The sequence below is a fragment of the Elephas maximus genome, chromosome 20 (assembly GCF_024166365.1).
Source record: "Elephas maximus indicus isolate mEleMax1 chromosome 20, mEleMax1 primary haplotype, whole genome shotgun sequence".
Classification (NCBI taxonomy): domain Eukaryota; kingdom Metazoa; phylum Chordata; class Mammalia; order Proboscidea; family Elephantidae; genus Elephas; species Elephas maximus.
Genome location: NC_064838.1, coordinates 43,153,673 through 43,175,424, shown reverse-complemented (window position 1 = coordinate 43,175,424; position 21,752 = coordinate 43,153,673). Strand labels below are relative to the sequence as shown.

At 54.6% G+C, this 21,752-nt stretch overlaps 1 protein-coding gene across 6 annotated transcripts; it reads right to left on the bottom strand.

The window, feature by feature from the left end:
- Positions 1-240: 240 nt before the first annotated feature.
- Positions 241-21,459, bottom strand: TPRA1 (transmembrane protein adipocyte associated 1). 6 transcript variants are annotated; one of them, XM_049862796.1, is made up of 12 exons: positions 21,188-21,458; positions 20,795-21,067; positions 14,085-14,226; positions 13,828-13,960; positions 10,822-10,908; positions 10,649-10,721; positions 10,456-10,535; positions 9,738-9,848; positions 9,526-9,586; positions 9,249-9,351; positions 8,970-9,050; positions 241-7,768 (listed from the first exon to the last, which is right to left on the bottom strand). In XM_049862796.1, exons 3-12 carry the CDS (start codon positions 14,207-14,209, stop codon positions 7,501-7,503), a joined length of 1,122 nt encoding a protein of 373 aa, XP_049718753.1. In that variant the 5' UTR covers positions 14,210-14,226; positions 20,795-21,067; positions 21,188-21,458; the 3' UTR covers positions 241-7,500. The 6 variants fall into 6 exon arrangements, with proteins under 6 accessions (XP_049718753.1, XP_049718754.1, XP_049718755.1 ...); XM_049862797.1 differs by having other exon boundaries at positions 21,215-21,457; XM_049862798.1 differs by having other exon boundaries at positions 21,271-21,457.
- Between the last annotated feature and the right edge of the window lie 293 nt (positions 21,460-21,752).

The window sequence follows — 21,752 nt, the reverse complement described above, 5'->3', positions numbered from 1 at the left end:
CTCCTAATATTTAAATTCTGACAACTAATTAAACATTGTGCAAGCCAAAAGTCGGTAGGCCGGAATTCAGCCCCCAGGACAGCTCTGTTTATGGGAGTCAGTGCCTGAAATGAGAACCTGAGGGGAAAGCAGCAGCCTGCTGGGGGCCCCTTCACAGGATGAGGAGGCCTGTCACTCCCACCAGTCAGTAAGCCTCCCCCACCCCCACCCCCACCAGCCTCCCACACTCCCATCCCCATGGTATGAGTGCCAGGCAGGCTCCTTGGAGCGAGCGGCTCTCGTGTTCCTCACTTCACATCAGGCAGACTCCCCAGAATGCCATTCAGCCCTGGCCAGGCGGAACTGATTCTGTATCTCGGAGCCCCTAACGAGATCTTGACTGAAGCCAGGGCTTAAACATTCTTCACAGTGGGTTATTGGATCTTGATTTGCTGGACGCGTTCAGCTGAGTCACCATCTCCAAACAATATGAGAAATAAAACTCTCGGCACGCTCAGGCACCGTCAGGTGCCTCCAGTTCCACAGGGGCTATTTCACGGGCATCTCTTCCTCCCCAAAACAGCCCAGCACCAGCTGAGGGTCTTGCTTAGAAAGGAAGGGGGCAACCCCCTCCTTGGAGAAGTGGTGAGGTGCCAGGCCCTGCAGGGGAAGGAGGGAAGTGTTCTAGAATGTTCCACATTACAAGTGGGGAAACCGAGGCACAAAGAATGAGGGGCCTTGCCAAGGTCGAAGGCCAGGAAGTGGCAGAGCTGGGCTGGGAGCCAGGTTGTTTGCTCCTTGCTCAAAAGGTGTTCATTCTGGACCCCATCAGGCCATAATGCCCAAGGCTTTGTCTGTCCTATTCAGTCAGTCCCTTAGGGGCTTTCTGTGGACACCCAGACTGACTGTACAGTGGCTGCAGCACCTCACCTTGGGTTCAGAGCCCATCCCATTTGAAAGGTGTTGCTGTGAGCCGTGGTAGTGCAATGATTAAAGATCTGGACTCTGGAGCCAGGCTGCCTAGGTTCAAGTCCCACCCTGCCATGCATTTAGCTGTGTGAACTCTCTGTTCCCCAGTTTCCCCATCTGTGAAGTGGGCATATTGACACCTGTGTGGAGTGTTTAGAATGGAGCCTGCACACAGTGTTACCTACCATGACCATCATGATGCCCCTGGATAACAAACCAACCATCATCAGCCCCCGATGCACAGCCCTGCTGGATAACACTGACTTCTTCTTCAAGGTGGCACCTAGAAGTCAGCTCCCATTCACACTGGTGTTGCTGGGGTCCAATAGGGCAGAGCTGCCCTCTCCCTCCCCTCCACCCCTTTAGGTCATCCTGAGAGGGCAAGGAGTCTGCTCACAGCTTAGGCTGCAGCTCTATTGGGACCTGGCCTAATGCCCAGCTCTGTTTCCAACAGGCTCTGGCCTGGGACAAGCAACCGCATCTCTTGGAGCCTCGGTTTCCTCAGATAAGAACACTACCTACATTGCAGGGTAATTATCAGAACCTTACCAGGGGCGTGGAACTGCCATGCGGATGGCCTGTGGGTGTGAACTGAAGGCCAGTCACTCTGGAGCCCAGACAGCCCTCTGAGAGCCACAGCCCCAGGAGATCTTGAAGAGCCTTCTGCTGCCCTTGGCCAGGGTAGAGGTGTGCATACTAAAGGTTGCATCTCCAGGGGCGTAAGGTGCTGAGGCCCACTTCCTTCAGCTACACTCAGTTTTGCAGTTCTGGCCTCTGGGGAATGTGGATCCGTCTCTGGCCAGTTCTGCTGCAAAGCTGTGGGGTGACCAAATGGCCGCTCAGGCTCCTGGCCCTGGCAGCAAGTCTATTTCTTGGGACTCAGTGACGGAGCAGGCATCTCTGAGCCCTGTCTCTTCCGAAGCCCACTCCTCAAGCCAGGGGAATAAGTGCTCACAGCTGCAGAACCCCTTTCACATCGTTCAGGCTTCACTCCTCTGGGCTGGCTGTGCCCCATTTTACACACCTGCCCTGGGTGGGTGAAGGGTCTCCAGGGAGGAGGAGAAAGGGATTCTCTCTGAGCAGCTCCATCTGCTGGCAGCTCCAGTGACATGGCATGTCCCACATACCCCGGTAGCAGGTGCAGCAACCTGAGCATGCTGGGAGGGCACCCTGCTCCATAATCATGAGGAGAGGAGCACGCTTGCTCCTACCAGCTCATGTCCTACACGCTCTCACACCCTGTGCATCAGGCCTTCGGCTCCCCAGACCTAGGCCCCTGCTTTAAAAACAGCACAGTAGTGACAGCTTGTCAGGACTAGAACACAGCTTCCCAGGTCAGCATCCCAGAAGGCAGCTCAGTGTAGATACCTTAGGCTCCCTCGTAAGCAGTGGCCATGAATGTTCATACTGCCTCAACATCATAGGCCTTGTCTCAAGGACAGCCTGTGCCACCAGGAGCATTAGCTCCTCCCAGGACCACACAGGCCCACTGTGGTCTGCTTTGGAAACTGAAGAGAAGGGGGAGGCTGGGGCATATGAGCCTGGTCTGGGTGTCTCTAGGGAGTAGAAGCAATGAATGACAGGGAGCAACTTGTGTGAAGCTGACAGAAAGACCCACAAAATCTGAAAATGAGGCCCATGAGACAGGGGATGAGGAGATGGCCCTGTGAGCCCCAGAGCTACTAGCTCTCCAGTCCAGGCCTGGCTTGCCCTCTTTGCTGAAAATCAAATTAGTTGAGCACCTGCTATATATTAAGCGGTCTACCTCACTTAACCCTTGTGTCAGTCAGGATATGGTAGGTTACAATGCAGTAACAAACAACCCCAAAATCTTGGTGGTTTGAAGAACAAGGCTTATTTCTCATTCGGGCTGCATGTTCAGTGCAGCTCAGCAGAGGGCCTCTTCTCACTGAGGTCACTCAAGAAACCAGGCTCTATCTCGATGCATGCTCTCACCATTACCATGGCAGGATGGAATAACACACTGGCAATTAAATGCTTCCACCTGGAAGAGATGCTTGCCATTCTGCTCACATTTCATTGGCCAAAGTCAGTCACATGGCCTTGCCCATCTCCAGCGGGGGCAGGGAAATGCAATCCTACATGTGTCCACAAAGATGAAAAAAGAAAGTGTGAGCAGCCCCCAAGATGACCACAACCTCTCACAGGTAGTATGAATCCTGGTCCACAAACTTAGGAATTGTTTTCTAGAACCCTGCTTAATTTCTGATGTGGCCTAATTCTGCTGAGTGGGTGGAAGATTTCACCTCAGTCATTCTTGGGGTGTTTCTGCCTGCTCTGTGGATCTGGTCAAGGCCCCAGATGCTGCAAGGCCAGGATGTCAGGGGGGATCTCTAATGCCCCTGGTCATGTGTTCACACCTGCCATCAGGAGGCCTCCAGTGCCCAAGCCACATGGACCCTACAGTCTCAGAGCTCTGCTGGTGGGCACTCCTTTGCAGCTGAGCCTGGGTCCCCACTGCTCAGGGACACACAAACCTCACTCCCTTCTCTAACCCAAGGGAATCCCCACCTGAAACTTCCCAAGAGCCCCTATTCCCTGTGTAACCTGAGGCATCTATAAACAAAAATCAGGAAGTTGTGGAGGCTAGCTCTGCCATCCAGCCAGCTGTAGGCTCCCCTGATGGTAAGGAAGCCAAGGACCAAGCTCCCACTGAAATGGGAGGGAGGAGAAGGATAAAGTAGAAGAAGGAAAAGACACAAACTGGCATCTCGAATTAGCCAGCCTTACATAACCCCTTGCAGGACATATTATTCTCACCACATGTTTGCTGTAAACAAGATAGTCGCTTTCTCTCTCATGTGAAAGAACCTGGTGGAGCAGCCCAAGCATCATCAGGGAAAAGGCTTGTTTGTCTATTTGACCAACCTTAATGAATAGCTTCCCATAGTTACCTCATAGTTCAAGATGGCTGCAAGAGATTCAGTCACCACATCTACATTCCAGGAAAGGGGAAGAAAAAAGGCGATAGGATCAAAGAGCATACCTCCTGGCAGAGTGATCTCCCTTCAGGCAGCCTCTGCTAAACAAAGTCTCGTATATTTCTAACATCCCACTGACCAGAACTTAGTCGCATGAGTGCCTCGCTGCGAAGGAGTCTGGGAAATGTTGTCTTTTAACTAGGCACTCCACAAAACACCAGGATGTGGTTACTGAGGAAGAAAAGAACGGATATCAGGTGGAAACCAGTCATCTGCTATCTTGTATTACAGATGAGGAAACTAAAGGTCAGACAGAAAATATGACTTACCCGAGGTTCATAGCCAGTGAGCGGCAGCAGTGGGGAGCTAGGACTAGAACTTGGGTCATATGCAGTGAACCGCATCACCACATGAGGTTTCCAGAACCCTCCACATGCTGCCACTCCTCTGCATGACATCTGTTCCTATCCAGACACAGCACATGAGGTGTGGTCCAAACAGAACAGACGTGAGCTGGGCTCTTCATGAAGATTGAAAATGTGAATGGCACACGGTGCCAGTGAGGATGTGCTGGTTGGAGTTAAAACTGACACAGCCTCTTTGAAGGGTGTACTGATTTATATCAGGTTCAGCTATAAGAGGACAAACCCAAAATAGCTGAAACAAGATAGATGTTTCTTGCTCACATTCAAAAAGTCACCTGAAGGTAGAAAGTTCAAGGATATTTTGGATGCACCACAGAGTCGGAAACACAGGCTCCATCTATCTTGTTGCACTGCCATGAGCGGCTTCCAGTCCCAAGATTACCCTATGGTCCAAAGTGGCTGCTAAACTCCAGCTATTACAACCACATCCCAGCCAGCAGGAAAGAACAGAGCCTACTGCTCTCTTAAAGAAGTTGTGGACATGCTTACATCCCCCTGGCCAGATCTTAGTCACATGGCCACACCTACCTGCAAGGGAGGCTAGGAGATGTAGCCTTGATTCCAGGCAGCTGTCCATTCAGTTAAAAATCAAGGATTCTATTACAGCAGATAAAAGGCAGAACAAATACTGGGGGACAACTATTAGTCTCTGTCAGAAGACGAAGACTGTGTGCCAGCAATTCCACTTGCAAAAGTTACCAAAAGCATGCTTTTACGGAGATCTGTCACTGCAGCGTTTGTTGCTATAAAATATATTGGAAACAACCTCAGTGTCCATCATAAGAGGACTGGTTAGACAAACTGCTATGCATCTATAATGTGCGCAGCTGATGAAGAGTGAGGCAGTTCTCCCAGCCGGACATGGAATGATCTCCAAGATCATTTGGCAAGTGACAAAAGCAAGCTACAGAACATTGATGTAAAAAACAGCTGTAATATGCCTCCACATGTATGTGGACAGACACAGGATATCTGTGGAAGGTTATGAAGACCCTGGTCTCAGCGGTGTTTCAGGGAGGGAGACAGGGAAACTGAAGTTCGAACTGGAAGTTTCCTGTATACCTTTTGTCTTATATGATTTTTTTTTTTAAACGATGTACATATATTACCTATTTAAAAAAAATGTTGTAAAACAAAAAAAGCAGGCTTCTACCCTCCTTGGCTCACCCCTGCAGATTTGGCTGCTGCCTCAGTGATCACACACTGTGCCAGCCAAGGCTGAAGCTGTGACTTCTTAGACCAGAAAGGGCTAAGGAAGGTCTAGCAAAGGTCAGGGCTGCTGATATTGAACTCAGCTCCAGGATTTGACATCAAGCCCTCCTTGGCCTGTTTTCAGAGCTACTGGGGTCCTTGCACCCACCACCTATGCTGTCTGCCCCTGCTCAGAAGGCTCTGCAGTCTGCCCTTCCCTGCCTAACAGGCTCCCTGCACGCTGAGGCCCTAGCAAAAAGCACCATGCAGAAGCAGCCTTCTAGGAGCCCTGGCAGCCCTCGCCTTTCCTCTCCAGCTCTTGCCACCCAGGAGTTCCACTCACTGGCTCTGCCTTATACCTGCCCTTAACCCCTGTCCAGGTCAGCCTGTGCTGTGGGAGCCAACAGCATCCCCAGCACTGAGCTGGGGCCCATGCCTGCCAACAGTCCCCCGGGCCCTGGATCCTGGGATCTGACACATTCATGTAGGGCAAGCTGTGTTGGAACTGGTGCCCTTGGTGCCCTCCTGAGAAATAGGACCAGCTGTGGAGCAGGCCCTAGCCTCAACCCTCAGGACCCCCATGGCCCCAAGACCCCCTCTAGGCTCTGAATTGTGTGGCTTGGTTATGTTCCTGTTTATGTCCTTGATTATGTCCTCTTCTTGTGGGGATCCTATATGTGTCAGAATAGAACTGTGCTGCATAGGGTTTTCAATGGCTGAGTTTCAGAATTAGACTGCCAGGCCTTTCTTCCAAGGCAATTCTGGGTGGATTTGGACCTCCTACCTTTTGGTTAACAGCCAAGTATGTTAACCATTTGCACCACCCACGGGCTCCCCTCTCTGACAGTAAGAATTATATAACTAGCAGCAATCCCTTTTCACTCTGGCCACCGGGAAACTCGAAGTCAAACTCAGGTACAAGTGCAGCAATATGGATATGTAGAACCTCTTGCCTCTAGTTGTATTTTATGGGCCCCAATGCTTTGTTCCAATTTATATCTGTTTAGTTCATCTTGATATAAATATCACTCCCCAACATCCTACCTTTTCAGTGCCTACTATGTTCTAAGCACTAGTTGGGAGCTAAAAATAAAAATGGCTATTATTTATTGCTCCATTACCATACACTAGCCATTTATACTTATGTTCTAACCCTTACAGAAATCTCTGCAAGATTGGCATTCTCATCCCCATTTCGCAGATGGCAAAACAAGCTGAGGGAGGGGAGAGGCTGGCCCAAGCTCACAGAGTAAAGAGCTGAAAAAGGACACGCCCAGCCCAGCTCATTCCAAAGCCTGTGCTCTTTAACAAGGTGGGGAAGAACTACAGCTCATAAAAATCTCGTTCTTGGTCCATGTCTGTCTCCACTCCACACATAGGCTCTGAGGGCAGGGGTAGCTGGACTCCCTCCTCTCTACTTCCCAGCAGCAGCCCCGAGCCACACACCAGCCAATTCCTTGGCTGAACAAAGTAAGTGACACTGAGCCTTCCCCAGGGCTCAGGACATCCAAGGGGACCAGCCTGAAGCGACCACCCAAGCATTCCTGCACAACCTTCACATTGATACCTTCTGCTCCTTTTTCTTTTTATTAAAAAATAGATCAAGAAAATATACATACTTTAGCCCATCACCACAGTGGCTCTGAGGAGACCAGAGCCCACAGGGATGGGAGCAGAGGGTAACGAGGGCCAGACTAGCCCTGGGCGCCAAGGCTTTGGAGAAAGGAGGTACCCTCAGCCAGCTGAACCAGGCCTGGCCCTGAGGAATTCACCTCTGGGGCCAAATGCTGAGCAAGGTGAGGGATGAGAGAGGAGGAGGGTCCCAGGCAGAGCAGGGGGCCAGGAGGGCAGGAAGAGGCCTCCAGCCCAGAGTGAAGGGGCCTGGCACAGAAGATTCTGGCCTTGTCCTTTTCCACCCTGAACTCTGCTCCTAGGCCTCCTCTCCAGTCTGTCCCCCACAGGCCCTTGCAGGTCCCCCACCCCAGCGGCCACCCTCAGGCATTGAGAGTCTTCCAGCGTTCACTGTCTGTGCTGTTAATACTGCCTGTGTGGCATGGCATGGAGGCCACGTCGTCCAGGTAGGCAACACCACTGGCCGAGTCAAACTGTGTGCTTGAGTACCAGGCGGCAGAGGCCCCCACAGCTCCTGGGGCTTCCAGGCCCTCCCGCCGGGCCACCGCATAGGGCTGGGGCAGGTGCATGTCTGGCTCCTCTGTCTCATCCACTTGGCATTTGTAGGAGAAGAGGATCTTGGGCTCGGAGCTGGTGGAGGAGAGAAGCAGGGGGAGCCTCGCCATGTGGCTCAGGAAAGGCCTCCCTCCCTGGGCAAAGAGGCCATCAGGTATGGAAGGAAACACAGTAAGAGCTGCCTAAACACCCACCCCAAGAAGTCCCACATTGCTTAGACTCCAGAGTCAAACCGGCCTAGTTATGAAACCCTGACCCTCCTACTCCTGGCTGGGTGAACTTGGGCACAAAACGTCTGTGCCATCAAATGGTACGCTCTGACTTCATTAGCCTCTTTGTGGAGGATGAACACAGGTAAATTACAAGCTTAACCAGTCTCTGGCACAAAGTGCCCAGTAAACACTGGCTGTGATCTCACGCTTGCCTCTGTGACCCCTGCAGCTCTTACTACTATACACTTCAGCTTAGCCAGCCACTCAGTTCCCAGGATGACTCTTTGAGGTAGAGGTCATTGTGCCCATTTTACAGAATGGAGCCTGAGGCTCAGGGAGATCATTGTGTGTGCAAGGTCACACAGAGCTCACAGGTGCGGCTGGGGCTCAGTCCCCACTCTGAAGTTGGTGCTGACCCACCTCCAACGCCCTCTTCCATCTTACCCACACGGGAGGTAGATCCCCTATCAGCCTCAGACCTGGCAGTAGGGAGGCCCAGAGTCAGAGCCCAATGCCACAGAGCCTCAGCATCCTTCTCCCTGATACTCCCCCAAACACAAGCGCACAAGAGCGCAACCCACCCATATACTCAAAAACACACGGACTTCCCACCCAACCCACTACCCCAGCTGCAACACCAGCTCCTGAGGGCAGGGATCTGTGTCTACTTGTTCCCTGCTGTGTCTGATGGTGGCACCAGTGCCTGGCACCTACTCGGTAGGTTCTCACTGAACGCTTGCTGAATGAATGAGTTAACCATGCTACATGAAAACCAGCAAGTGCAGAAAAATGTGCACAGCCGCTATTTCTTTGGTGGTTAGGATGTACATGCGTGTGGGCGTTGCATATGTGTACATGTATACGTGCACACACATACACACCCGCCGTCCGCTTTGTTCGGCTCCAAAGCTCTGACACGCGCATGCGCAACCTGTCCCCTGCGGAAAGCGTGGCTACGCCGGCAGCCACACGGGGGAGCCCACGAGCCTCTAGGCCAGGAATCCAGCCACAACCCCAGTTCCCGGCCCTGGTTCCTGACCTCAGCACCCCCGCAGGGGACTCACCCAAAGAAGCCTCGGAGAAAGGTCACATAGATGAGGGGCGCAAAGAAGCTGAAGTAGAGGAAAGTGGTGGCGTCCACACAACTAAGGGGTAAGGGGAAGATGGCTAGTCAGGGGCGAGTCCAGGAGGTGGCCCTCACGCCATTGTCCCCTCCCACCGTGCCCCCATCCGGGACTGGACCGCACACCTGGGTGCCCCGGTCAGACTCAGTCGCCCCACCGCCCCCATCCCGGCCTCACCCCTACACGTGGATGGATGCCCCCCTTCGCCACCCCACCTACCAGAGCCCCTCGATGATGTCAGCACAGAGCAACGCGCTACCCAGTCCTTGGAGCAGGTTGAGCAGCGCCAGGATGCCCGCGTACACGTAGAAGCTCCTCCGTGCTGTGGGGCGGGGGCGTGAGGTCCTGCCCTTGCCAGGGTGAGGCTCTGCCTCCCTCACCATCCACCCTTCATCCCCAGTGTGACGCCTGGGACTCCCTCTCCCCCCACCCAGTTCTCCAGCTCCAGATCATAGTGGCCAAAATAGAGCCCCCAACCCTGCGCCCAGCAGCTCACAAGGCAGGGAGATGCGGTCTTTCAGTGGGGTCTTGGGGAGAACAACCACCAAAGAGTAGACCTGCAGATACAGAGCAGGGCTAAGACGGGTGTTAGGGACCACCTGCCCACACCCTAACCCCAGGGCCAAGGCACTGCCCCCAAACCCCAGGTCCCAGCCATAACCCAGCCACTCCAGGGGGCCCAGGCCCAGACCTCAGCCTCTGCCTCACCAGGAAGAAGAAGCAGGAGCTGACCAGCCAGAACTGGCGGCCCCCGTGCCCATAGATGTTGAAGTCCTCAGCTGAGAGATGAGCATCAGGGTACAGGATCTCCAGCGTCCCCTGCAGGGGCAGGAAGGGAAGGAGAGAGGAGAGAGAATCTTACCAGGCCCCACCACCTGGAAAGCCTTCCCTTCATCTAAAGCCCCCCAGCTCTCCATCACACCACACCCCAGCCCCTCAGCCTGGCCTTTGAGGCTCAGGGCACCTCAGAGTTACCTGCTGCAGCCTATTCTCTGGCCATGCCTTGACCACCTAACTCCAGTGCCCAGAGCCAGTGTAGCCTTGGCCTATGTCCCATGGGCAGGGGAGGGCAAGAGGAGGCAGAGATGAGTAAGGTGCAGCCCCTACTCCCACTGAGAAAGGGGCCACTAGACCCAACCAACTTGACGGCACCTAACAACAGACCCATGTTTCTCGGTGTGGCCTGCAGACCTGCATTTTCGCCACCTGGGCTGCTTGTGAAGCGTCTGGTTCCTGGACCCAACTGACCCTCTGGACCAGAATCTCTGGGAGAGGCTGGCAAACCTTCCTTGTTATCAAACACCCAGGAGGTTTCTTATGTGCATTTAAAGCTCGAGAAACGTCCTTCTGATAAGCCTGGCCCCAGCCCAGGAGGCCTGTGTATGGCCCTCAGTGACCCACTGCCTCCGCCAGGAAGTCCCGTTACCTGGGTGACAGAGTAGGCTAGGGACAGTACTGTGGTGATGGCCAGCACCCGCTTGATGCTTGACTTGCTCTCCAGATGGCCTGGAAGAAACGTGCCGGTCCGTCAGCTTAAGTGGCTGTGTCAGGGTCCACCCCCAGCTGGGGGAGGAGAGGAGGGCATTGGCCCCGTCCCAGAGCCCCAGGGGCACACGTACCAAAGGCGAGGCCCAGGATGACCACACTCAGCTCGATGGCTAACAGGAAGAAGCGGGTGATCTCCCACAAGATCTGCGCACACAGTGGGCAGAGCATCAGCCTGGGTGCCCAGTCCGCCTCTCCCTGTACCCAGCACCCCTCCCTTCTCGTCCATCAGTGGGCCCAGACACACCTTGTCAGCAACAGTAGCAGCATCCGAGGTGCTGACCGTCATGGACACCACAGCCCGGGCAATGCCCACCAGTGCCACCACGAACACCTGGTAGGGCAACGGAGGGAGTGGAGGGGCAGAGTCGGGGACCAAGAGCCCCTGGGTACTACAGACATACACCCCCACACCCCACACCCTACACCTACAGGAGCCTCTGACTTCTCCAGAAGGGAGGATTTCAAACTAAACAGAACATCACCAAGGGGAGAGTCAGGTGGGGATCAGGGAGGCAGGCAGAGCTCCAAGAGCTGGGATTTCCACAGCAGGAAGACCCACAATGCTGCGAGACCTCAGCCTGGCCCTCCCTCTCCTGGCTCAGTTTCCTGGCTAGCACTGATGTCCACAGCTTCCAAGGCCCTTGAAACAAAACAGGAGCCAGAGTGGTTAGGAGAGTTGGGCATGGGGCGAAGACTGCTCAGGTTCAAATCCCAGCATTTGCTCCCTGGCTCTGTGGCCTCAGGCTAGTTAAATGTACCTCTGTGCCTCAGTTTCTTCAACTATAAAATGGGAGTTGTTGGAAAGATCAAATGGATTAATATATATAGCAGAAGAGTGCCTGGCCCCAGTGAGGACTAAGTACATGATGACAGTTAGTGTTATCACTCATGGTTTTAATTCTGAGACCCCTGGGGCTCAGGAAAAGGTGGCTACTGAGAAGAGGCTTCAAAGACCCTGGGGTAAGCTGCCGGCACCAGGTTTTGTGAGAGCATTCTGTGCTCAGCATAGGATTTTGTCTGTGTGGTTCCAAGTGAGGCTGACCCCTTGACTCCTGGCTTCAGGGACTGGCCTGTGACCTTGGGCTGGCCGGTCAGTGCATGCCATTCTCCTAGCCTCAGGACAGCTCAGGGATGGGGTGGGGCCCAGAGAAGTCTAGGACAAGTCAGACCCAGGACATGTGGTGCACTCAGAAGCTGGGCTGCTGGGGCTGCCTTGCTGCCTTGAGGGCAGAGCCTGCCAGAGAGAAGCTAAGCTGAGAGGGAGACAGACTGGAAGGCCTCGCTGAGCACCTAAATCCAGCCAGGCCTGAAGCCCTTGAACTTCTCAGTTCCCAAGTCAGCACTTTCTCTCTGACCCCTGTGATTTAAGCTGGGTTTTCTTTTTTTTTTTTTTTTTAACATTGGGTTTTCTGACACATACAAACCCAGAGAGCCCAGATTCATACACATGCCAGCCTCTGTGCCATGAAAGCAGGGTCCAAGCCCTGGGGAGGCTACCTCCACTCAGCAGGGCAGGCTGCAGAAAGCAACAATGGCTGAGTGCTGACTGTATGCCAGGCTCCCGCTGGGCTGGAACTCTGCAGGCTGCCTCATTTGGTGCTCACAACAATGCCACAAGCCAAAGCACATTCATCCCATGTTACACAGGTGGGCATCGAGGCCCAGAGAGGCCAAGCCACTGGCCAAAGTCACTTTAGGGTAAGGACCCAAGAGCAAGCAGCTGAGGCAGCACGGACTCCCCTGGACCTGCCATATGTTCCTGGGCATTAATTAGCCCTGGGTCCCTTCTTCCTGCCCATTCCCCCAGAAAGGGCATCTGTCTAGCATCCAATGAGTGCTCAATATCTGCTGAATAAATACGTAAATGAGTAAACGGTCAGAGGGGCAGCAGAAGAGAAGCAGGGAAGAAAGTAGGCCTCAGTTCCCACCCCTGCCCCTCCACCTGCTCACGAGAAGGGGAGGGGCTCCAGTGGGTCGTGGCCTCCAGGGTCCCCACGCCCCTTCACTTGCCTCTCTGCCTGCCCACTGCCCACTCTTCTGACCTGGTAAGTTCTGAACCAGACCACAAACAAGGCTCCATGGGAGCCACACAGCTCTAGGGGTGGTTCCTAAGGGTCGCAGAGAGGGCTGTGGTCAGGCCCTCCCCTCCTAAGCAGGGAGGAGAGCCCCAAAGGAAGGGAGCTGGACAGCCAGCACCTGGAGCCACCCTCTCAACCACAGCCCTGACATCAGCTCAGGCAACATGCCACAAGATCACCAACAGAGGATAACACAGGCTCACCCAGAGGCAAGAAGTCTGCACCAAAGAGGTCTCAGGAGCATGGGGATGGATGGAAGGACGGGCAAACGGCTAGATGGAGGCTAACCGAAACCAAACCCACTGCTGTTGAGTCGATTCCGACTCACAGAGACCCCAAAGAACAGAGCAGAACTGCACCATAGGGTTTCCAAGGCTGTACATCTTTACGGAAGCAGACTGCCACATCGTCCTCCTGTGGAGTGGCTAGTGGGTTCGAACCTCTGACCTTTGGTTAGCAGCAGAGCATTTTAACCACTGCACCACCAGCGCTCCAGATGAAGGTTCCAAAAGACCAAACCCATTGCCACTGAGTCCATTCCGACTCATAGCAACCCCATGGGACAGAGTAGAACTGCCCCATAGGGTTTCTAAGGAGCAGCTGATGGATTCGAACTGCCAACCTTTTGGTTAGCAGCCAAACGCTTAACTACTGTGCCATCAGGGCTCCAGATAGAGGCTACAGGGGCCTTTTTTCCCCAGCCAGCATCCATTCTCCTTTCCTCTAGGAATAATTTCCCAATTTTCTTTCAGGGACCACCTCCCCTCCCACCCTTCCAGTCCATGCAGTCTGGCTGAGTTGACCGTACCCTCCCAGCTCCAAAGTACCCCTTTCCCTGCTAGCCACTGTGACTGGTTCAGGGAAAAGCATGTGATCCAAACTGGGACAATCAGAGAGAACTCCAAGTCTACACCGGAACCACCAGGAGAGATACTCTGCTGGAGTGGGTACGGAGGCAGGGTGGCCATATTTGACTCCATATGGGGAGAGATCATCTGAGATAAGGCCAAAGCAGAGCAGAGATGCAGAGACACAGTTCTGGTGACATCATTTAATCCCAGGATCCCTCCATACCTGAAGCTGGAGTTTTTCATTACAGGAGGTGGTTAATTCTCTTTTTTGCTTAACACAGTTGGAGTTGAGTTTTCTGTTACTGATTGGGGTGAACTCACCAGGATATAGAAGGTGATAAAAATGGGGCTGGAGGTAATTCGGATCTTGGCCCGAGCGAGTGGAAGCTTCCAGAGCAGGAAGATGAAGAAGAGCACATTGGGGATGAGCAGCAGGAGGTCCCAGTACCGGACCCTAGCAGATGGGTACAGAGGCTGGCTCACCAGCGGGTTGTGTATGCACCCTACCCCCAACACACGCCCTGGGAAAACCCACTCACGCACACAACCAGCCCGCCAACAGGGCTGTGACCCCTCACCTAGAGGAGCCAATGTCTTCATAGAGGAGCAGCAGACAGCGGTGAGGCACGCTGATGTTCGGTGCCAGGGGTGGGGCCAGCGTTGTGCTGCCATTGGCCCAAATCACCTCCTCCAGGGTGACCATCCCGCCAGCAGCCAGCCCTGGGGGAGTGAGAGGCGCTCTGTTAGCAGTGCCAGAGCCATGTGACCCTGGGCCCTGCCCTCCTGCCTCCCAAGTCAACACCCTCCCTCTGACCCCTGTGATTTCAGTTGGGTTTTCTGACACATACTCTCTGGCCCAGAATAAAACACTCTCTCCCATTCTGGACAAATGCCCCCGCTGCCCTACCCCTGGGAGCTCTGCTCCCACCTGCTGGGTGGGGGGCAAGGTGGGGAGCTCCCACACCCATCATGACCCAATCCTTTGGACGGGAGCCCAGTCTATGTCTCAGACTCTATCTAGTGACCCCAAATAATAGCAAAAGCCACCACCATTCACTGAACATGTCTGTGTGCCAGGCATAGCAGCATGAGCTACTTGGCACCACCCCATTTAATCCCCTCAGTCCTGGGTGCCAGGGGTAGAGGGGCAGGGGAGAGAGCTGACCCTCTCATACCCCAGCCAGGCCTTACCACCTTGACCTCTCTGTGCCTCCGTTTCCCCCTGTGGAATGGTGGCAACCACAGTGTCCACCTCACGAGGTTGTGGTGAGAATGGAGTAAGATAACTGGTGTGAAGCACTCCAACTGCACCAGCATGTGTTCTCAGGAACTATTAGCTGTGGTCCCAGCCCCCCATACAGACGCGGAACTGACTCAGAGTGACTTTCATGAGGTCACATGGCCGCCACGTGGCACAGCTGGGCATCGGACACAACTCGGTTTGACCCTCAAGCCCTTGTCCCTCTATGCTGCTACCCTGGTAAGGCAAACACAAAGGAGGGGATGTTGGGCTGTGCCCAGGAGATCTCCAAGTGGAGACGAGAGCACAAAAGCTGGGGCGCAGCTGGAGCAGTCAGGGCTGAGCCCATGGGCCAAGTACCCACATGTGCCTGTGCTCAGAGAACGAGAAGGTCAAGAGTCCAGCCTGGAAGACAGCGAGCTGGCAGTCTGGGGTCCTGGGAAACAGTACAGAGTCACCCTGGGATGGGGACTGATGGAGTGGCTGGAAAACCAGGACACAGGCTCTCGGGCCACAGAGGACTCTTGTGGACAACAGCAGAGGAGCTGCACCCACTCTGACAGCAGCAGGGCTGAGGGTGGGCAGTTCAGGAGAGAGCACAAGGCAATCTAGGTGCCAGGACACAGCAGGGAATAGGACAGCCCAGGCCCTGCTCTCATAGGGCCTTCACTCTGGGAAAGGCAGGCTGACAATATGCACAAAAACCCGTATGTAAAAAGACAAATTTAGTGGTAAGAAGGAAATAAAACAGAAGAGTGGAACAGAATGACGGGGAACACAGTAGAGACAGCTAAGGGTCCCCCAACACCCACCCTTCCCTATAGTAGCAGAACCCTTGGATTTTAGCTAGCACATGGTTTCCCAGAACAATGACTACTTTTCTCAGCCTCCCTCATAGCTGGGTGAGGCCACATGACTGAGTTTTATCCAATGGGACATGAGCAGAGTGATGCAATGCCCTTCTCCCTTCCCATTGGCTGGAATAAGGATGTGGTGGTGGGTGCAGAAGCAGCCATCTTAGACCATGAGATACAGGCCACATGGTGAAGAGAACAGCAATATGAAAGGTGGCTGGGCCCCTCCACGATGAAGCTGCCATGCAAGTCCTGGGCAGCTGTACCCAGGCTGTTAACTGACAGACAGAAGTCATTTCCTACCTTGTTATCTTGGTCTTGTTTCAACAGCTAAACCTTAATCTCAATGTATATAGGGGTGGTGCTTTGGACTGGATAATCAGATAAGGCCTCTCTGACAAGGTGACATCCTCACTGAGATCTAAGTAATTGAGGAGCCAACCTTGGGAAACTCTGAACAAAGAGCATTCCAGCAAGAGGACAACAAATGCAAAGGCCCTGAGGTAGAAACAGGCTTGACCTGTTCACAGGGCAAAAAGCAAGCCAGCGTGACTGGAGATAGGATTAGGAAGGCTTCCAAGCCAGGGCAAGGTCACAGGGGGCCGTGTGACCACATATAGTATGATCTCATTCTGAGCACAAGGTCAGTGTTACCGGAGGGAGGTGACTGGACCTGATTTACACGTGAAGGTTGCCCTGGCTGCTGTGCAGGAATGGGTGAGACCAGCGAGGTGCTCCTGTGACAACAGTCCAGGAGAGATGACAGTGGGGTTGAGTAGAGGTGCCTTTGGGACCAAATGTAGGGAGGGAGAAAGGAGGGCAATGAGGCATGGGATCTGGCCGAGCCCGTGGATATTTATAACCATGAAGCCCACACTGTCAGTGGCATCCCCACCAGACACTGTCTTCTTTTCCCTTGCTAATAAACTATTCTGTTCGAGGATCCCTGCATAAGGCCCTGTGTTCAGGGCAAGGCTGCTCCCCTGCCTCAGAAGCAAATCCATTCATTTATGTCTGGGGGTGGGGCAGGTAGAGAGCAGCGCGATATACTCAGCAGGACCCAGGTGCTGGAAGCCCAGTGACTGTGGTAGGCTGCTATGGAGTTTTTGTGCACAGGGTCCTGGGCTGCCCAACATCCCACAATGCATGGGACAGTCCACAAAGTGAATTGTCACCCTCCCAGAGTGCCAGCGGCACCAGCAGAGACGCTCTGTCAAAGCCAAGAAGGAGCTGGTAAGGCCAGGGGAAAGTTTCTGTCCAGGAGAAAGGCCCTCTTTCTGTATCTGGATGTGGCTGTTGAGGACATGTTGTCTGGAACTGGAGCTGCCACCTTGCACCCACATAAGACCCACTGTGCAGAGCATGGGGAAGCTGAAGGGTGAAGGAGGTACAATGCCTCCTTACTACTTCTGGTGATTATTGAGAACATGAATGGCCCCCAGGAAGGAGAGAGACCCTGAAGCCCCCTCCCCTCCCCATCACCTGTTGTCAGGCCAAGCCCAGAGGAGCGCACTTCTGGTCCTAGCAGCCCAGCATAAGGTCTGGCCCAGGACAGAACACCAGGGAGGCAAGGAGCGGCAGGGTGGGGGATGCATGCCAATCACCCAGCAGCCACCCTGAATCTAAGCCGTCGCTTGTGGTTATGCAGATAAACAGGGGCTGTGAGTAGGGGAAGCGGGAGGAGCCAGGTAGAGTACGGAGTGGGGGGACAGCGTGGGCTTCTCTTGGTTTTGCCTGTCTAGCATCCACTCCCAACTGCTTTCTTCTAGGGGAGCCTCCTGATAGTACCCTGTTTTCCTGTAGGGGAACCTCAGCTCCCCTAGTTTCATCTGTGAAGTTTAGGAAACTTTGACTCCACCCCTTTAGAGTACCAGGGAATGTGCATGTGATCCAAGACTGGCCAATCAGGATGTTCCACTGCCCTGGCCAATGAATATTAGCAGAGATTTTTGTTGGGCTTATCCTGCAACTGATACTGTCTTTCTGCTGAGCTCACTAAACCAGAGCTGCACCACTCTGATCCCATATAAGGAGACCCCTCCTGAGACTAAAGCCAACACAGAGGACAGCAGAGCAGAGAGACAGGTAGAGATAGATACTGATGAGCTTATGTGGGCCCCTGGATCCAGCCACACCTGAAGCCAGTCCCACTCTTGGACTTTTTTGCTTATGCCAATTTTAGCCTGATTTCTCTAATTTACAATAAAAAAAAAAAAAAATGTCCAGCTAAAACAGGTCACAGAGTTGGGCAGACCTGAATTGTACTTCTGGCTCTGCCAAGTGCTTGCTGTGTGACCATGGGTGAGTCATTTCACCTCTCTGAGTCTCACTGGGACAAGAACACCTACCTAACAAGGCTGTCGTAAGTATCAAAGAAAACCAGAGACGTAAATGTCCACAAAGCATCACCCATCCAAGGGCAATTGCTGTTTTTCTTAACCAGAGCAGAGATGGGGGATCAGGGGTATTTGGTCCACAAGTTCCAGGGCTCCTTTTGAAGCTGCAATTGTTGTGGGGTTCTGAGATGAGGCAGGAGAGGGGTCACTGATCCCAGCCTGTGCCTGACCCTGTGCTAAGCACTTGACAAGCTGTGTCTCCTTTAAGCCTGACAAATCTCTGAAGTGAGTACTTCTGCTCTCCCCGCTGAGAGGGTCAGGGAGAGGAAGTCATCTGCCAAGGCTCTCTGTCTCCAGAGCCCAGGCCCCCAACCAAGAACTTGCCAGGCATGCTGCTCTGGGCCTCAGTTTCTCCACCTGTGGTGCAATGCATCTGCCTGATCCAGCGCTGGGCTTCTCAAACCTGAATGTGCATGGGTTCACCTGGGGGCTGTTACAAGGCCAATTCTGATCCAGCAGGTCCGGGGTGGGGCTGCAAGTCTGTATTTCTAACAAGCTCCCAGGTGACCCCAATGCTGCTGGTCCACAGACCACACTTGAGTTATGATATCAACCATAACTGAACTGCCACCGTCAGTGTTCATAATATCACTGAAGTGATAATAAAAAATCATGCAATAACAAATACTTCCTATACGCAGATACAGTGCCAGGTGCTTTATGCGTGCTAACTCACCTAATGATCACACCAACCTGTGAGTAGAGGGATCAATTACTGGCCCCGTTTTACAGAGGAGGAAAGCAGAGGCACTGAGGGGTTAAGTTCCTGGCCTTCTCTCTTTTCTTAACTCAGCTAGACAAATGGTGCTGTACACCCATACCATCCCCTGCCCCCCAGTGGTGTTCGCTGCTCTTCCCTTGGGTGAGCCCCTGGCCGGAGGGAGGGACAGAGAAGTAAGAAGGGTTGGCAGGCTCCAGAAAAAGGGGAAGGTGGGAGGGATGGCAGACATGGGGCAGGGAGGGATGGATCCTAGCCAGTCAGAGAACAAGGTGCTTCTCAGAGGAGGTGGCTGTGGTATGTTAGTATCCATGGGGCAACCCCAGGACTCTGGGCAGGGAAACAGGAACGCACTGTTTCTTCACCCAGGAGAGAGTCTCCGACCTCAATAACATACCAGAGGCCAACTCCCCACCCACTGTGCCACCTTCCTTCTCCCTCCATGGCCCACCTGTGGGGCAGGATGACCCTGTGGTCATGCATGTGCTGGACCTGCTGTGGGCTCTGGGACAATAGCCTCCCCTCTCTGGGCCTCAGCTTTCCCATCTCTCATCTGTGCAATGGGCCTGAACAAAGCTGGCCCAGAGCTCCTGGATGGGAAAACCCTGGGGGAGGGAGAAAGCCCTGAGCAGAGGAGGGGGCTGTGCTTATTCATTATTGCCATAACCTCCCTCAGTGCTAACGACCCCTAGGAGACTGATGAGCTTTCAAATCTTGGAACCAAAACAGGATAAGGAAGGCTTCATAGAACAGAGACTAGCTTCCCTTTGACTCCGCCCCCCCCACCACCCTTATCTTTCAGCCTATGGATGAGGGGGACACTGTCCTGGAGAGGCTGCCCCCTTGTAAACCTCCAAACGCAAGGGCAGGGGTCCCCAGAAGGAAGCGGAGGAGCCTGACTCCTGCCCCACTCAAGGCCCAGCCATGTGCAGTCTAACCAGGACCCTGCCTGGGATAGACAGACAGTAAACAAGTAACCAACAAGCAGGGCCAGTTTGGACAGAGGCTGAGTGCTGACAAGAAAGCACAAGGTGGGGTGGCCTTGAGATAGCTGAGGGCTTCTCTGAGGAGGTGACAACAGAGCTGAGCCTGGAATGATAAGAAAAGGGTGGAGGCGAGCAGGCACAGGGTGCAGCAAGCACTGAGGCAGGAGTAAGGTGGAAAGTGGAAGAGTGAGGCAAAGGTGGCCAGGGGCCTGTCTAAAGTGGCCCTGCTTACTGGCTACTTGTTTACCGTCAGTCTACCCCAGGCAGGGTCCTGGTCAGTCTGTGCATGGTCTGACCCCTAGAACAGAGCCTAGCATTTGATAAATCCTCGGTAAAATTCTACATACTGAGCAAATGAATCTGCAGCGCAGAGCAGCCAAGCCCTTCTGGGGAATGAGGGAAAGATTCGTCGGCAAGGCCACCCCGAGTCCATCGGAAGCAGAGTCCTGAGCCCTCAAGATGGCCCCTCAGGAAGAGTGAGGCCCTGGCAGAGCTGCAGCCTCTAGCTTATAAATAACATCGCCCTGCCCTTTGAGGCCCTGCCCTGTCACCCCGTTTGCGAGTAGGGACACTGAGGGTAGGAGGTTTTCAGCGTAGATCTCTCCCAGCACAGCCCAAGCTCCAGGGTCCAGAAGCAAACCTCACCGGGCACGGCCCAGACCCCGCTGCCCTGGAGGAAGCAGGCGCCCTGTCCTCGTGCGCTGTGTGGATGGATGGGCACTCGGCTCCCTGCGCCCGCGCCTCTGGGACTCCGGCCGCGCCGCCAGGGCCCTTCAGCCGAGTAGAGAAGGGCCACTCCAGCAGAGAGGAGAGGGGCACGAGGCCCCACTCAGCTGAGCAGCAGCTCCCCACCAGCCTTGGAGGCTGTCGGTGCCACTGTTGCGGGAGAGCCTGGAGGCGCCGGTGGCTCCGGGGCTCCCCGGCAGTGCGTATCCGGCGGCGCCCCTGCGCTTGCAGGAGCTGCGGGGTCCCTGTTTGCTTTGGGGGCTCACCGCCCAGCAAGGGTAGAGAGCAGGTTGTAGGGGCTCATCCCGTTGCGGGGGGCGGGCCCCTCTCTAGCTGTGTCACGAATCGGGCGAGAGGACCCCCCTTACCTGAGGGCCCGGGTCGGGCCGCCCATTCGCCGCCGCCGGTGCGCGGACCGGGCCCAGGCCGGGACTCCGGCCTCCAGCGCCCGGGGGAGGAGCCGGGCCAGGGAGCGTCGCTCAAGAGTCGCGGGTGGCCGGCTGGCTCCGCGGAAATTGAGGAATAGACTGGGAGGGAGCAAGACGGTCAGCGCCCGGGGTCCGCCGGCCCCAGGACACCGTGCAAGCTTTCGCGGCAGCGGCGACTTGGAAGGCAGGCCCGTCCTTTTCGTCCAGCCCAAACTGTGAAAACAGCAGTAGTCCCTCCTTGTAACAGAGGTCCACCACCCAGCCCCCAGTAACCTATAGGAACCGATTTCCACCGAAAAGAGGACGCAAGCAAGCGGAAGAAGCCAATCAGACCTCGAAGGGGCGGGGCGTCCTGTTCACCTCTTAAAGAGACAGCGCGAAGACGAGGCGGGCGCAGGAACTGTTTCGTTTCTCACCCGGAAAGCAGGCCAGGATCCCGGGCCCGAGAGCCGAGGACGCTGCCTCCTCGCGCCCCCGCGCTTTACAGCTGTCAGCAGCTGTCAACGGGCCAGATGACTGTAGCCGGCGCTCCTCCTCCTGGACGCCGGGCTGTCGCAGGACTGGAGGGTAGAAGGTAATCCTGCCCTCAGCTGTCCTGGGAGGAGCCTCCGGGGACCGCCCCCTCTCGTGGCACCGCCTCAGAAACCCGGTGGTGCCAGCCCTTCCTGGTGACCCCTGGGCGCCTGGGCGAAGAAGGAAGAGAAGAGAAAATCCTACCTTGTGAACGATGCATTTCTATTAGCGTGGCACGCTGCCTAAACGTCCACCATCAAAGGGCACTGGCCTTTACTGAGCACCATCAGGCGCTGATCTTCACAGCAACCTGCGGGAGGTTATTATTAAGAACCTGAGGCTTAGAGAGGTTAAGTGACCTGCTGAAAGCCACACAACTAGGAAG